The sequence below is a fragment of the Apteryx rowi genome, unplaced genomic scaffold, assembly GCF_003343035.1.
Source record: "Apteryx rowi isolate R43461 unplaced genomic scaffold, aptRow1 scaffold_75, whole genome shotgun sequence".
Classification (NCBI taxonomy): domain Eukaryota; kingdom Metazoa; phylum Chordata; class Aves; order Apterygiformes; family Apterygidae; genus Apteryx; species Apteryx rowi.
Window position 1 is genome coordinate 840,677 of NW_020451038.1, and position 17,648 is coordinate 858,324.

Consider the following 17,648-nt stretch of genomic DNA (forward strand, 5'->3'; position numbering starts at 1 on the left):
TCATTACAGTCACATCCTAAGCAGATGTTAACAAGTCTATTTAAACCTTTTCAGATTGTAATCTACTGCTGGCCTCCTCTCCTAATCTGTGTTGCTATTTCCCTGCTCAGTTAATTCTGATCTGATTAACATTTCAGAAATGCACAGTTTTTGTCAAATTGAGCTTCAGAAGCTGTTTTGGAATATTCCTTTGGGTGGTTGTTTTGTGAGTGACAGATTACAAAGGATGATTTCCCAGCCTACTGCATTATATTTATGCTGGTGCTGTTTCAACATGAGGAATCATTCATGACGTTGAAATGCATTACGTGGATGGAGAGCACACAGTTGCATTGCCACCAGTCAGATGGCCACAGTCTTCTTGCTCGTTATCCTGCTGCAGTACCAACATCAATCCTGTCTCAGTGTCCTTCCTCCTTGGCCGGAGTGTGGGTGAACAGCCAAGGCTTCACCTCTTCTCTGAAGACGCGAAGAAGGATCCTCTCTCTCCTGTACCTCCCCACCTCTGCTCTCATGTGGAGTGGGAGGGGATGGCTGACAGTCTGGTTCTGGGCTTGAAGAAGCAAGAAATGGAAAGTATGCTTCCTCATAGAAATGGCAGAGGATGGAGAACTTCTTTAATTTATTTGCAAGTTGTTGAGAAAATTTGGGAAAAAACTCTCCCCTTAAAATGTCTGTTCAGCTGAGGACTTTGGTGCAGTTGAATTCAGAGCAGTCATTTTGCTTCATGCAGAAAGGGGGGCCTTTTTTCCAGGACATGTTTTGTGTGCTATTTCAACAAAAAAACAGGCATCTTCTTTCCCTGGATTTCTGAATGTGGGTTACTTCCTTTCTCATCCCTAAGAATATGGAATATTTCAACCCTTTCTTTTATGTATGCTCCTCTTGTGGCAGTATAAGTCTTTTATGTCCCTTGGAGTATCACATGGTGCTTCCCACCACCACCTCCTGCCAAGAGTCTTCATTGCTTGTGGCAGTTTTCCTAGGACAATATATTCCCATCATTAAAACCTCACCTGATAAGATCTTATTTTCCTGGAGATATCAAGGTTCTTTTAAAATATATTGGTTGACTGCCATCTCGGCTTCTTTTCTCCAGCAGTAGCAAGAGGGTGTTTATTTGCTTGACTGAGTTTGGTACAAAATGGAGGTAAATACCCCTAGCAGCTAGGTCACCAAAGTAGGAGTCTGCATATTGCTATTTTTAAGCTTAAGTTTGGCTTGGTTTTACTTGTCTAGGATGAATGTGATGTGATGTGATTTAAGATTTTGTGATAAACAGGCGTGGTAGGTTTGATGCCAATTTCTTTACAATCTTATTTGGATTGAACCAAAAAAATAATCCCCTGTGTAAAGGACCTTAATGTGTCTTCAAAATAACTGAACTTAAAATAGCTTCTGAAGTGCCTAAATGTACAGGGGATACAGGTAGAAGCTTTTGTAAGAGCTTAGCACTCGTAGATGAGGCATGATGTTCAGAACTGATGGGCAGTAATGTAGGTGGCCAGATTTTCAAAAGTGGCCTGAATGTTGAAGTGCTTTGAAAATCTGACAAGAAGTGTCAATATCACAATTGGTGCTGGTGGCAGAGTGGTTTTATAAATCTGGCCTTAATTTGGGGTGTTAATTCTGAGTATTTGAAATTCTAGCCTAAGAGCAACAATTACCAAAGAAGCAAAAAAACAAACTTTATCTTGGACTTCTTTTGTAAACCAGGTACTTAAAGTAAAGCTCTTAAGTGAGCATTTCTAATATCTGAATTGTGACCTGATTTTCAGAATATCTTCTCACCCTCTAATTGTCATTTGCATGCCCTAAGTTCCCAACATACAGGCTATTTTAGATAATGCACATTCTAATGCGGTAGAATCATGGGTTTCACCTGAGGTTCTTCTAAAGATCTAAAGCCATATCACCTGTACTCTACTGATTCAAATTTTATGCTGAAATTCAGGTTTATTTTTATGTTTACAACCTGAGCTACAAGCTCTTGTATTTATTGCATTCTTATTCTGCTGAGCTACCAAGGGACTGCCATGATCTGATTCACACAACTAGGGTTCTGCTCGCTTGACTATGTCAAAATAATAGCAACAAAGATCAAGCTCATCCCTGATGCAGCTCCTGGATGTGAAGAGCATTCTGCTGGGGAGTGAATATAGCTCATTAGCTGCATCATTATGCAGCTCCTGCTGCTGCTGCTGCTTACAGAAGAGTCAAAACTTGTGCAGCCAGTGTTATTCTTTACCTTCTAGAAACCCGGCCTAAAGCAAAAACGTTGTCATGTAAAAAGGGCTCAGCTCTGATCCACAGTGTCTTGCAGGTGGCGTTCTGGCAGCTGGCTACCGGGAAGCACTGAGCTTCTCCCTCTGAAAGGAGTCACAAGTACTCAGCACCCCTTAAAATCAGCCTTTTGCTCCCAGTGGGTCGAAAGAAAACCAAAGATGGCAGGTTCATTTGGGAAGTGTTGAGACTCTTGGGGATTACAGAAAGTTTGGTAGGAAGTTTGAATCAAGTCCTGTTTTATCTGACACATAGATTATTCCCACACAGAACATGGTGCTCTCTGAATGTCCCTCATTACGAGCACAGGCTACACTTCTGGAGCAGCCGCTTAACTCTGTACAACTAGCAGGTTTTTAAAAAAATGTGTAACTGGCCTCAAAGTTGGAACGGATAACTCCTCTAATTATATGAAATTCTTTAATATGATGCTGGAGGTGTTAAACAATTGTTCCTGCATTAGATATGCTGTGCTTATGCAAACGTGGCACACAGATTGCAAGTTCTCAAATTTATCAGGCAGACTAATTATTTAAATGTGAGCTATAGGTTRCATAAATAAATAGCTCTCCCTCAGTAAATGGCAAGGTGTCATGGTGTTAGCCAGGTGTTTTGTAGCAGAATAGAATTAATGTTAACACTTCTGTGGGTTTCTTTCTCTGATTAGTAATTCTCTCAATGTTGGTAGATGAGCTGAATTTATGAAAGTTTTGCCTACCCTCTAGGTCTCTGTTTTGTATTCCTTGTGCATTGCAGCCTGTTCTTGACTCTGGCAGCAGTGTGGGATACTAAACCAGCGAATGGCTCAGGCTCGCTGCTCAGTGCGTGGAGTGGGGCAGATCCGAACTGAGCTGGGAGCTTCTGCTGGGGCTCGAGCTGCGGTCCCCCAGCTGCTGTAACCCGGCCCGCTAGCGCTCCAGCTGAAGAAGCAGCCCCGCGGCGATTAGCAGTGTGTATATCATCCAGCAATGACATATAATTGCATCTACCAAGAAAACAGGCAGATCACTGCGGTAGTGAGTAAGCAGTTCGCCACGGGGGCTCCTCGTGCTTTGCAGTTACATGCATGCTGCCGGAGAGGCGCAAGCGTCTTCATGAAGAGACACAAAGTGATACRTGCTGCCCCTAACTTTGGTGAATTTCTAGGATGCTTTTTGAGCACGGTGTTATGAAAGCTCAGAACATCCTCTATGGTAGAGGCTCCTCTAACTAGTCAAGGAGAGTTTCACTGAAGTTACTTGCTGTTGTTAATTTGAAATTCACTTCTGTCTGCTCTGTCTCCTTTCCAAAGGCACCCGCGCTGGTGGTTGCATGGAAGCAACACTGCAGAGGGTGGGGAGTGTTAGGTGACAGGTTGCACATTCCTCCTCTGTCTCCTAGAAGTGTTTTTTTTTTTTCTCCAGTCACACTAATTTACATGTAATTTTAAAAACAAAATTTGAGTGGGCATCCTCTCTTTCCTTCCCCATCTGCCTCAGTTCCCACTCCCCCCTTTCTCCCACATCCCATCTAAATGCAGCCTAATGGCCAAGTTTCCCAAAGGGATTGGGTGCTCTCACTTATCCTGGCTTAAGGGGAAGTTGTGGCTCTGCCCGGAGGGCCTGATCCTGCAACCTGCAATGTCTGTGCCGACAGCCAGGAGCTGGAAGGTGCTCAGCAGTTTATGGGCTGTGCTGGGCCATTTGCCGCCTGGCAGCCCAGGCGCTGCCGTGCTCCCTGCAGCGCTGCCTCCCAGTGAAGCTCCCACACGTCCTGTGCGTGGTGGGTTTTGGAGAACAAGCCTTGCTCGCTGGCAGCRATTCAGCAGCACGGTCTGCCTTAGGCCCAGTGGAAGCAACTGGATCAACTCAGTCAGTGCGAGGGATTAAAAGAAGCCAGATGCTGTCTTAATGGACACACAGAGGGAGAAGTTGCAAACCTGGCCTTTTGGGGAAACTGGAAACAGTTTAGTTCAGGTTCAGTTTTAAGRGGTGGGAAGGAAATTGTTTATTAGTCTGAGAGGSGGCTGCCAGCGTGCCCACCCGGCGCTTGCTGCTGCCGTGCACCCYGAAGCAGAGGTGTCGCCTTACCCTGCCAGCGAGGCGAGGTGAGTCAAGGGCGGACGCTCCTTTCCCCAGTCCCCAGACAGAGGGGAAGCAGGGAGGCAGGTTGTGAGCCTCAGCTGTAGTCTGCTTTCTGCTCCGATCCTGGGACAGGGGATCAACATGCCAAGACTGAAGAGGAAATGGCGCCGTAACCCCTTGCAGGTAGCCTTTCTATTCAGTGACCACCAGGGTTGCTTTGCTGTTCTTTTCCTAGCCCAGAGAAGGAGAACAGCTACCAAAAGCAGCTTTAGCTCCTTCTATTTTCATGTGCAATTTAAATTTTTTGCAAGCAGAGCACGCTGGTGAATTGGGAAACCTGCTGTTGAGGTCCAGTCTCAAGCCCTGCATAAAGACGTGAGGTATAAAATTATTTAAATTCCTGTGCTTTAAGTGTGTCCTGCCATAACACTTTTTTCCTTTCTTTTGTTCTCTGGGCACTTTTTCTATTGCCAAGGTGTTTAGCTGCAAACACGGAAGGCCATGCAAATAAGACCAAGCCAGCTGCACAGATTTTGCACACTTTAATTAAGTTGTAGGGCTTCAAATGAATTTGGCTCCAGTTTCTGATGCTTCCATGCCCTGTACCGCGTTCCAGTGTGGATGTTAAATCGTGCAGAAATGGAGCGTGACCTAACTTTCATGTCAGTTGATCTGGCAGTAGCTGTTTTTGTGTAACTAATTTAAAAAGATTGATTGTTGGTTAATTACATTAATGAACTGAACCAACATGGGCACAGACCAGAGCTCAGCGGTCTCCTAAACAGTCATTAAGAATAGACATCTATCTTTTCACCTGCTTGTACAGCCTCCTGTTGGGTGGCAGAGTGTGTAGAATGGTAATTCTGAAGGTTAAATGACTTAGGGACGTAATCACAAACTGTTCACCTCTGCCACCCTTCTGCCCATATGGCCCTGGTAGTCACAGTCAAAGTACGTTTGGACAAACTGTCTGTTGAAAGGTCTCCAGGACAAGAAGTCTGGTGGTTTCAGCTGGATTCCTGGCAAATGCTGGCATGTATAAAAAATCCACCAAAGTTCCAGGGTTGAAAGGAATTCACGGATTTAAACTATTTTGAAAGAACTCCTTGCCCAGTTAGGGTAATTCATGCGTGTCAAGGTTAAAGTGTACTAAGAGGAACAGTTCACTGCTCTCTCTGGACAGCTCATGCATATGAAGAAAGATTGAATCAATATACGTTTCTGTAATTAAATTGGTAAGTTAAAATAGTTGAGGTCTTGTTTTAGCAAACAAGCAACGGAAGATGCATTTCTGCTTGTTTATCATTGTTGCTCTTGTAGCAATTCATTGGGGCCTGGACTTAGGTGAGAGATGTGCAAATACTGTGTCCTAATGCACAAGGTTACAAAAGAAATACTTCAAGAGGTTAAAAAAAAAAAAAAAGTCAGAAACAGATACACCGATACTTTTTCTAGTATGATTTCAGAATAAAGATGGTGGAATGCATTTTATCTCATTTTGAAGTTTGACATAATTATATATATCCTTTGCCATTTTTACCACGTCTATATCATAAAGAACCTACTTGCAGTTAATGGGAGTGTTGCCGTGGGCTTGAATAGAAAGGGAACAGAAGCAGGACTGCATATTAAGAAAGTACGTCAAGAAAAAAAACTAGTTATTAGGGAAGTCAAAACTGAAAGTACTTTTGCATTGTTAGCCTGGGAGAAGATATTAGCCTGTGTAGGTTGTTTTGAAAATCTTCAAAGATGACTTGCATCATCCTGGTGCCGTGGTGTTCTGCAAGGCCTGATCCAACAGCTGCTGAGACCAAAGAGTCTCTATGAGGATTTCAGTCTGCTTTGGGTGAGGCAGTAGGTGAACCATGAAGTCTGATTTTCAAGAAGACTGTTTACTTCCACAAAACCATTTTATATCCCAAATTCAACAGTGGGGGGTAAGACAAAGAAAAATGGGGTTTAAGGGGTCGTTCAGTCCATACCCAATTAGTCCATACCCCAAAATCTGGTTTCCTGATTCTCAGCTCCCTCATGGATATGCAGTTGAAAGGATTAGAGGTGCCGAGGGATAAGAGTTACTCCTGCAGGTGACCTGGGGGCTGGTCCTGCTTCCCTGTCATCCCAGAGACTTCAATGGACACTTGAAGGGTGAGCAGTGGAGTATTTGTGTAGTGATTCCAGGCATTGGTTCATGACAGTCTAAAAATATGTTAAATGTGAGGTGAAGTTATGGAATGACACATACGCAAATAGTGTTAAATTACAGTTTTATCCAAGATCTTTTGTTTCAAGCTAATTGAAAGACAGATACCACTGCTGCAGGAGGAAAATATGAAAAGAAAACTACACTGAAACATAAAAGTGTTTTTGATCAAGTAAAATTCTGTTTCTGTTGAACGTTTTATTTTGTTCCAGTCACATAAATTACCATCTTTGAAATACTAAAACTCCCACAATCAGCTTTTTATAACAGAAAATAATTTACGTTTAAAAGGTTTAACTGAAGCAGCTAAACCTCAGAGATGAATGTGCACATTTGGCAATAAAACAGGAAAACAGCCCATGTTTTGGAACCCATAGCTGCTATGTATAATTTTAATATTATAAATAACTAAATACAGTCTAGTGAGTGCTATGTGTATGCACAGAGTTATTTACTGGTTCTTGGGAAATATATCCTTAAGGGTGTAAAATGCCTCACTACTGACACAAAGCCTAGGAAATCTTCCCTAACATACTGATTGATACTGTGATGGAAGGCACCATGGCTTGAATGCATTTCGTCCTCTGCAGAAAGTTATGAGGTTCAGTCGCGTTACTGTCATTGGAAACCTTTTCTGTCTCCTTGCAGTAGTACCTCTCTCCATCTTTAGCTAATGAAAGGGAAGACAGGGACAGTATTTTAATTCTGCGGGAACCTTGTCATAATCTTAGAACATAGTTGCAACAGTTGTCTAAAAAGGCAATAACCACATGAATTAGAGATAATGATTTCCCTCTCAGAATAAGAGTAACTGTTATGTAAGGCTTGTCTTCCCCCCTGCTCTCCCCTGCCACATCCACTTCTGATTTATCTGCTCTCATTTTCCTCCAACTTCCCTACCCCCTGCATTAAAGAGGGAGTGGGCCATTACTGCTGTAATGCTCTTATTCCCTGCGAGGAGAGAGAAGATATATTTCRGTTTTATGCTCTCCTCAAATGCACTCAGACACATGGAAGAAATATCTTACAGGTGTTTGTATCATTGCAGATACTCCGGAGAATTGAAATCCCTCTGTATTCAACGCTAATCTTTCCACCGACCTCGGTGTACTTTATATCACATCTTGGGTACTGAATCCTGCTGTTATTGGAGTCAGTGATAGAACAGGTGGAAGTTCCAGTGAGACGGGGATCAGACTCTGGGTGTTGTAGGAGTGACGTTGTGAGACGAACTGTACACAACTCGTCAAGCAGCRCTCTGCCCTCTCTGAGAAAGCTGGACCTTTCTTAACATCGACAGCGTTTGGCTGGGGCTGTTTCTGATCCTCACTCTTACTAATATGAGAAACTAAATTAGTATGATACTGCCCTTCATATCTGACCTTTCAGAGGTCTCCCATCCTTTTCATTTAAACTGATCTCTGAAGAAAAAACACAGTAATAATGCAGTGGACCAGTGAGATAATTAGTAAGCACATTCTACATAATTACAATGTTAGCATCTCGGGGGGAAAATGAAAGCTTGTGCTGTCCCTTTAACAGGACAACTTGATAATCCTCTTAACATTTTCTCTTTTGGCTGATAATATTTCACAGAATTTTACTTTGTAAAATATTCCTAAAGGGAGGCTTAAGCAATAATGCACAGATTATGGAAATGACTCTCATTAAGTATAGGGAGAGACTTCGGCAAAGCCATGAACTGCTTTGAAACATGTAACCCCCATTAGGAGTTTCATTTAAATGTTTATTCACAGAGCAGTAAATGTTTATTGTAGTACATTTTACTGAAACATAAATTAAAGAACCCTAATTATATGTATCACAAGTGTTAAAACAATATGCATTTATCAAGACTTAACAGAAGATTAGAGGTGAGGGGAAATGCAATTGCTATTTTGTTTGCATCTGAATACCACTTTACAAAAAAACACCTGGGCAAAGTGACCCTAAGGGAAAGAGAAAGGCCAGGACTGCAAGTCAGGTGCTCTCCATCCATCCTGAAGCCTGCTACAGCCACCTTCCTGTGCAACTTTGGAGGCTCCTTCATTGGTTTGTGCCTTAGCCTTTTCCTATCTGTAAAATGGAAGTGGTATTTTATTTAAGAGCTGCCAGGGTTTAGCATTGTTTATGCAGTTCTTTGACATTCTGGGATAGAAGATGCCATATGGATCTCGCATCATGGTCCTCACCTGGGCTGGGGTGCTGTTCTGGCTGATGCACAGAGCGATGCTGAATGCTGCTGTAGGCCTGGCTGTCCCACCAGCCCTGCATGCTGAGAAGGTGACAGGCATTGAGTAAAGGCAGGTGAGAGTGAGCTGGTGATGTTTCTGGGCCTGATCTTCACACCACCATGTGTAGACCCTCATTCCTGGAGTYGGAGACTAAGTTAGAAGTATCAGTCCAGAAGCACCATCCCACCCACATTTCCTTTTTGTTTATTCGTTTGCCACCTTTCAGAAGATCTCATAGGAAGACATGTCCAGAYTACATTTTGGTCATCCCTTTCCAATGAGCAAGCTAATTATCCTCATTGGTAGGCTAGTTTTCTTGGGTTTGGGGTTTTGGGGAGGGGATTGTCAGTAAATGCCTTCAGCTGTGGAAGTTACAACTCAGATCTCAAGGGGGGTTACAAATCTTTCTGCAGATGTTTTCACCAGGTCTGGATCTCTTTTCCAGCTCWCCCACGGTTCATTTCTTTGAAGCTCTATAGTAGTTGACAGACACATTATTTACTGAGGATGCTGAATCTGCACATTTCTCAATCTAACTGTTTGAAGATGCACTCTGCTGCAAGTCCACYACTTGGTTTGATTTCTGATATATTTGCACATTCTCTCCGTTTTGTTGCTTTCCCAAGTATGTGTGTTCTTTGTGCTAAGCAAGTATTTTGGGTACTTTTCCAGAGGCAAATCCATGACATAATTGTTGGTAGGGGTCATCACAAAGCTTGCTTTTTTTTTTCATCCTAAGGGTACATGTACTGTGCAGTGCCATGCAGAGACACAGGCTTGGCTCCTGAGAAGGGTCCACACACTGCAGCTTCTTAGTGTCTGGAAAGTTTATGCTCCCTTCTCTCCTAGAACTGTTCCCTTACTTCCTCCTTTTTCTGTCTTTGCACCCTCTCTGCGTGACATTTTTGACTCAAAACTGCCACCACCATTTCCATCTTGACGTTAACTCTTAGACTTGCTGTTCCCTGATGTGTCTTTTTAGTTTCTTCCCACTTGTATCTCTGACATTTTCTCCTCCACCACCCTGAGCTTTCTGAGACAAAAATGGATTTCCAGTCCTTCCCTTTCAAAGCTTCCCTCTGTCCTTCCCGAATGTAATACTCTGAATTCTGGCAGTCCATATTATTCTGTTAGTTCTGTAGCACGTTCTCATGTTTTTCTTGCTGATAGAAAAGCAGGCGTTGGTTTTGTGCTTTAATAAACCAGAGCCCAAGGAAAGGTATCACTTAATACGTGAGAGTCTSTGTGATATTTGTGTGTTAGTGTGTGCAGGTGGAGGCAAGGCAGGGCTCTGATGCTGGGTGGAAAGCGCTGATGGTTTGCTTGTCTTGATGGGGACAGGAGCGTGCTGCAGCTTCCTCTGCACACGCGCCGAGGAGGTGGGCTGAGGTTGCTCCTACACCAGGAGTGTCTGCTTGCCAGCTCKCTCCCTCTGCTCCTTCTCTTCAAGATCTCTGCTTTGGTTTGGAGCAATCCTTATGACAAAAGTGCTGGAGCCGGCCATCCTGGGTAGAGGTGCTATGTGTCTGCATCCTCACAGCCCAGGGGATGAGGTTTTAGTGAAGCTGGAAAAAAAWATGCTGATTCCCAGAAACTGGACATTTCTGTAGGAAACGGTTTCAAGGAGTTTCCTGTCATATTTTAACATTTTATAAAACAAAAGTCTTTCAGAGTGGTCTTGGTTTGTGTAGTCTATAACTCTTTGAAATGAAAGCAAATAATAATTAACATTGGAAATAATTTTGAAGGCTATGAAGACTGAGTATTTCAATGACCAAAATGTTTCTTCTGATGTTTGATTGGACTTTCTTTCATTTTTAATTTGTCTCGCCATCCCCATTCAGGACTAGGAAAAATGTTAAGAACTCTTAGATGCTCACTGGACAGGAATTGCTTTCCCTTGAAGATGTCTTGACCAGGGCCTACAAGTCAAGGGCCCTGGAAATTGGCTTGCAATACCTGGATAAATGACTGTACTGAATCTGTTATCATATAGGTAATGCGATGTATTTTAGGGGACAGCAGAGGGAGTGCTTTCTGTTAACGAGCTATGGATATACAGGCAGGTCTTTCCACGGAATAATTTTGTAACAGGGATAATTGAGCAGTTAATCAAGAATAGCAAACAAGGGCTCCATGGAAGCCCAGTTTACAGAGAGGACAAAATTGCCCTATTTTTCATGTGGCTATCTCAGTATTATGGTTGATTTTCTTTATCACCCGCTAACAGCCTTACTTGAAGAACGGTTATTATTTTGGAATTTTTGCAGTTAATCTGGTAGTTAGAAGCATTACTGCAGTCTCCTGTAAGAAGCCCATGTCTTTGTAATGRACAGGGGACTTTCTGCACCAAACAAGGAGTTATCAGCAAACCTCCCTCCTTTTCCCCAGCCAGCACACACCTTCAATCACGCAGGTCTCTGAGGCCTGCAGCCGGTGTTGCTGGAGCAAAGCAGGATTATGAGGCTAAGGAACTGCCTGCTGGYGGTCTCCTGGCCGGCAAGGCTCTTGCTGCCCACCACGGCTGATGCCTGCTCTGCCTGAGCAYGACCACTGGCTGGTGGCATCCAGGATTTGTTCTTTTCCTGACCGGAGGATTAGCCACGGCCTCGTCCCCACAGCGGCACGCTTGGTCTCAGGAGAAAGAATGAGAAGTAGCAGGGGAAAGGATTAAGTTGATGAAAGGCATCTGCTTTAGCTACAAGGAGGCACAGGTTATCCATGTGCTTCCTTCACAGGTGTGTGGGGAATGGCCCTTCCTCTGCCAGCCTTTCTGGCAGTCCCCCCATCTTCAAGGTCGTGTGACCCATTCCCAGTTTTTATGTGTTCATCATAGAGCATCATATAGCAACATTTGATTGCTAATAGACTCTGGGTGAGCGCTGAGGAGCTCTAGTGCAGGCTATTATCTCCTTTTCTTTTGGAGCAGAGCCTTGTTGCTCTGCTAACCAGCGCAGCAGCTGAGCGAACACAGCATAATGTTCATAAATTATTGTAGGCAATGCCCGTGTCCTCCCCAGTGGCGTGTGGCAGGGTCATCTGCTCTTTGCTATTCTGGTCTACCAGGGAAATCTCTTTCAGTGTCTGTTTTTGCCCAGTACTCCTGCTTTACGTCCAGTGCAGTGGTGACACATTGGTTATTCAACCATAATTCAGTATATAAAAACAGCCATAGCTAGGAACATTGTTTTCTCCATGGTCTTGAGTGCTAAAGCAAAACTCACCTGAACTGGATGGTTTTTGTTTTGTTTTTTTTTTCCCCAGCAAAAAAGGCTCCAGGTTTTTTGGCCAAGATTTTTGTGAGCATTTTGCAGCCCTGGCTCACTGGAAATAGACTTTCGATGTCTAATTCCACAAATGTCTGTGCTGCTGCCAGATTTCAGGCGTGCCGAGATTAGCCCGCTCCTGAGTGACCGTAGGCGGCCAGCCGCTTCCAAAGTCACGCTAGAAACTTTGCAGGGTTTGAGCCGAGGATCATCCCCTCGCTGCGGTGTGGAGGACAGAGAGAGCAAAGACCGGCCTGGGTTCGCGAGTTCCCCTTTGCACCGACAATTTGCTCTTTGCAGTACATTTTCTAATTCTCTGTCCATTCTGGGCTAAAAATCTCAAAAACCTTCTCTTAAGGATTGCTYTTGTGTCACCTGATAAATCTCACCATTAGGATTTTTTYATTCTCAGATTTCATTTATAAAGCRGTAGCCCCTGCGCAAACAGAGGAAGCTACAGTCCCAGCCCTAGAAAACTGGCAGTGTAACGGTATTAATTTTAAAGGTCCTGTAAAATTCAGTCACGGTTTGTTGTGGCTAAGCAAACATTTTGAGGGATGACATTTGCAGAGCCTCCTGTTCCTCCCTCCCTCCCACCCAGAGCTTTTCTTTTCCTCTCCTCCACGCTCTTCGCAGCTCCTTCGGCCTCCTTCCAGCTGCTGCTGCTCCAGACATGCCTGGCAGGAAACCTTGTCCCCAGTGTCCAAAGCAACTGGTGGGGTTCAGGCGTGTTTGACCCACGTTATGTCCCTCAGTGGGGGACATAGTGCCATGTCCCCATGTCGTCATGCCCAGGCTCTTGCGAACGTTCGCAGCTTTCTCTATCGGTCTCAGAAGAAGAGGGAAGGGTAGCTAAAAGCACCAAGTAATGCAAGTGTGTGTTTGCCTTTTTTCTATCCTGATACTGGTAGTATTGATCGGTCCGTTAATGTAAATGTCTCCAGTGTTCTATGTTGCTTTTCTTGCTTATTAATCAAAATAATGCAAAATGAGGGGAAAGCAATTTGGGGGGGTGGAAAGATGAAATACAGTCAGCAGTGATTGAATACAGCCTGCTGGAATGCGATGGTGCTGTCTGCCACCCAGCAGACATGAGAGTACCCACAATGACTGGGGAAAAAAACTTGAAGCATTTTATTTTGACATTTTGTATACAAATGTTAGGGTTTTTCATCTCTAAGCAGTGTTTTGAGGGAAGATTTGCCTAAATCTGTTTGTTTGGGTTTTTTAAAAAAAGCAGCCAAATGTTTTGTTTGTATCTGCTGACACATTTCAGTCAACCGCAAATGTCTTTTTTGGACATGCAGGTTTTTGTTTTGCCTAGAAAACAAAATGCAATGAAACAACTTTAGTTTGGGGGCTGCTTGAAGCTATTTGCACCACCTGCAGCTGGGCAGACCTCCCTGCGGCCGGCAGCGGCCGCAATCTCAGCGTAGCAGTCCGGCCCTCCGTGCCGAGACGCTCATTTGAAGCCCCCTCAGTGTAGCCAGCCTGCGGAGCAGCCACACTGCTCCTCCATTTAGTAAAGCACCAAAATACATACATAATATCTGGGATGTGAATCCTCCCCCTCTGCCAATTTACAGGTTGGAAATTGAGCTGGTGCTTAAGTGCCTTGGTGGTTTGAGGCTTCAGCAATAAAAATAATAGAGATTGCAAAAATGATCAATTAAAAAGCTCCCAATGAATCAAGATATTGGAGTCTCCAAATCAGGAAGGCCATAAGCTGAAAAGCAGATTAGAGAAGGTGTCGAATCCCCTTTTTCGATGTTTTTCGCYGCTTGGTACCCATTGCTCTGCACTGCTTTCTTGGTAAAGCCAAAGAGAAGGAAACTACTTCAGACCTAATTGCTGCTCCTGTTCATTTCTATTACACAAGCAACAGGAAAAATTTAGATTTCTATGTAGGTTCCACGCACAGCATTAAAAGAAATAATTAGGATGTCTGGGAAAAAAAATTCTCTTTTTAATTGACTATAGTTACCTCATACATGGAAATACCCTTTTGTTTTCTGATATGGTTGATAGATTTTGCTCTGCAGCCTAGTGTTGCATAAGAACATAATGCAAATAGTAAAGGTAAGTAATCCCTGAAAATGGCTCTGCTGATGCCAAGTGGCCCATATGCTGTCATAAACACTTTTTCTTTTCCTTTTTTTTGTTCTGATCACAAGAGTCCTTTTTGGGCAGAAGTTCACATCAGGCTTATTCATTACCTGCTGTGCTGGGTCCGTACATCTGCAGTGCGCCATCTCCACACTGAGCTTTGGACTAGATCCCTGTTTGCTATCTGATACTCCAAATCATCTGTCATGGGTATATACAGATCTTTTCCTGTGTGCATCCTGGTATATTTTGCCACAGAGATCCTAATAATATTTAAATCATTTAAAAATGATTGATCTTTTGGGGGATATGGCTGTTGATTGCTAATATTAGGCTTTATATATAATAAAGAAAATTTCCTGAAAATTGGGCTTCTTGTTCCAAAAGAAAGAAACTGACTGACAGTTTATTTTATAGTTTTCTGAATGCATTTTTAAAACTAAGGAGAAACAAAAATGTAACACGCTAGTGAAATTTTGCAGTACCTATACAAACTTTAATCTTCATTCTTATTTTCCTTGAAAGTCCATCTTTGTCCAAAAATAAAATTTCAGGCCCAAGGGCTGCTGAAGACTGTCTTTAAGCCTGCCTTGTGATTTTGAGCAATACATCATGAGAGCAGTGATGTTCAAATGATACATTGCACTAATATATCACAAGAGCACTATCACTTTCATGATATATTAGTACAATACACTATCAGAACACTATCACTGATGTATTACTCAAAAACACAGATTTAACCCTCAAGAAGCATCCCATCTCTAGGCTGAATACACTGAAAGCTGTAGATAATGATAAGAACAAGCAATAGCATACTCAATTTCTCTAGGGCAAGCTGAGAAAGAAGAAAAGAGTAGTATTCAGAGTATTTCATTAACTGAAGCATCCTTCTGATTTCATTTTATTCACTGAGCAAATGTTTCTATGGATTGAAGCTAACACAGTATAGGTGTATTTGAATTTTCTTACAAATAGCCTAAGAAAATCTTCTTTGATTTTGGATTTCATTATAGACTTGAGCCATGTTTTCAGAATGCTTCAATGAGGTGCATGAATTTCAGCTGATTTCCAACTCATCAAATTGAGTCAGGTGCAAGCTATCTAAATTCTGTGTAAAGCATTTGGTGCTCTTTCTGCTGCAGGCTTTTTTTAAAAGGATTTAGGCACCATCTATAAAGATCTGGGGATGCATAAATGCAGTGTGTCACTCAGATCATTTGCTGTCTCCCCTCAATGAGATTTTTTTTTTTTCCCTGAGGAATTATTGTCAGTATATATTTTTCTCCAAAGAGAGTGAACAAGAAAGCARAAAAGATAAAAGTAAGCTTTGCCATTTTGTAGCTGAACTTCTTGCAGAAAAGCTTTGGCTYGCTCCGGCGTCCCTGGGGGACACAAGAGGTGCCTGGGCGTTGGGTTCCCTCCGCGCGTTTCCCCAGCGCCTGGCTTGTCCCACGGCACCTTCTGTGTCTCCTCCCTTAGAGCCCGACTCTCCCACGGGTGCCTGCACCCGGAGCACACCACGGAGCGGTAGTCCGGCTCCGTTGTATTCACGCTACGGCTTCCCAGAAGGAAATGCAAAATGTTTTAGTGTCTTTTTAACCTTGCAAAAGACATTTTATTAGACAGGCTGCCTGTCCCCTCTTGCAGTGCTGTTTCTGTCTGTGCCGTCTCTGTTACCTGCCGGCAGCTTCCCGCGTCCCCTGGTCTCCGCCACGCCGCGCTGAGCCCCGAGTGCGTAACGCTGCCCGGGCGGCCGCTCGCCTCGCGCCTGCCGGCTGCCTGCCTTCGCTGAGCAGATCCTCACTCAGTCTTGTCGCTTTTGAAGTCGCAACACGCAGCTCCAAGGTACATTGTCATTTCAAAGCTGTGGCTAAATACGGCTCCGACTGACAACTATGAATAATTCCACAGAGCCCCTAAACTTCCAGGCATTTCACTCCGAAGCGCATATATACAGCAGAGCTGCTCGCTCATGTTTTTCATCTTTTATATTCTCAGAAGAGTTGAGATACAGTTATGGAACAGGTTAATGTGTTTTCCTCTGAAAATAATGCTGTGGGAGCCTGTGTGTCGTTACTTGTATGTGCAGAGAATAATGCTGACAGTCTAGAAAAGGGAGTAATGATCTTGATAATCACCACTGTGTTTTTTCACATTTTCAGCATGTTCATGTCCATGTCCTTCCAAGGAGGGCCGGGGACTTCAGCAGGAATGATAATGTCTACCAGGAGGTAAGGGCTGCATGCTATTTCTTGGTCACAGGCGTTTTGGCCTTTAGAAAATCACCTTGCCGATACAGGCCCTGCCTTGAGCGGAGTTATTTAAAGCAATCTCAGTCTTTTCATCGGTTGCAAAGAGATGGTGATAAGCCCCAAGCACTGTACCGTGCTTTGCCCGCGAGCTGTGGGTCAAGGTATGGTCCCGCAGGGTCTCAAGGAAGGATGCTAGTCGACGGTCTTTGGCACTTCAGTCTGTCTGCTGCACACAGAGCGAGGCAGCATCTCTACCAACAGTTGTTTTATTTTGTGAGCGCTGGGAAGAAGGGCAAGGGATAATCACCCGTCAAACCCCGTGGCTAGCTTGGCATTCAGGAAACATATCCTGCCCTGGCTGACAACCCGGGGTGGCAAACCTCCCCCTCCCAGCAAGGAGAAACACAGGAGGCTCATTACACATGGATTACAAATTGCCTTCTGGCCTGCTTTTTTGTTCAAGCGCTGGACAAATCACATTGTAACTCCGAAGATAAAAATTAAAGTGCAACTATGCATATAGATGTGATATATGCATGTGTGCAGACTGTGCTGCAGAGCTGGGGAAATAAGCTGTTCCAGTTTGACTGAATAACTGGCTTTTGTTTAAGTGCACAATTGTATTGGCATTAACAAAAAGTTTTCCCCAGCTTGACAGCTGTCACCATGAGCAAATGAAAAAATCTCGCTATTGTTAGATTTATCGATAGTTCCTGGTGGATTTGGTAGGATACTCTATCTCAAATATGACATTTCCCTTTCTTTCTGAAAGTAATTAATATAAACTTGTTCAATACCACTGAAATACCATCTGCTTGAGGAAGAATTCATGGTATTTTATGCCTCTATTTTTTTCCGTTGCGATATATGCATGATGACAACTCCCCACTCTCAAAAAATGGTAGCATATTTTAAAGGTCTTTAATGACTTAGCAATGAAAAAAATGGTGAGAAAGTTTATTATTGACCAGTTACATGAAGGGTAGAGACTGAGAACCCCACTAATAAGGGCATAACCTTATAATGAGACTGCTGAGCAAAGAAATCAAATGTAAATATGTGATGGCAGTCTTGTATGCTGCTGTCGCTGAAAGAAGCTGAAGTGAGGCTACTTGAAAGTTAACATTCTTTTCCTTTTCAAAGGTGTTAAGTGGTTTTAGATGCTGTGCCAGCCCACAATTTCTGTTTCCATTTTTGTCATGTTTACAATGCCATTTTCCTGTTTTTAACACATTTAT

The 17,648-nt window shown here is 43.4% G+C and overlaps 1 protein-coding gene across 7 annotated transcripts in view; it reads left to right on the forward strand.

Moving 5' to 3' along the window:
- Positions 1-17,648, forward strand: part of FHIT (fragile histidine triad) — a 624,940-nt gene that overhangs the window by 517,808 nt on the left and 89,484 nt on the right. For all 7 annotated transcript variants that reach the window (XM_026088087.1, XM_026088088.1, XM_026088085.1 and 4 more), the window contains one exon: positions 16,321-16,389. In XM_026088087.1, the coding sequence (XP_025943872.1) occupies positions 16,321-16,389 (69 nt within the window). The remainder of the gene's footprint in view (positions 1-16,320; positions 16,390-17,648) is intronic.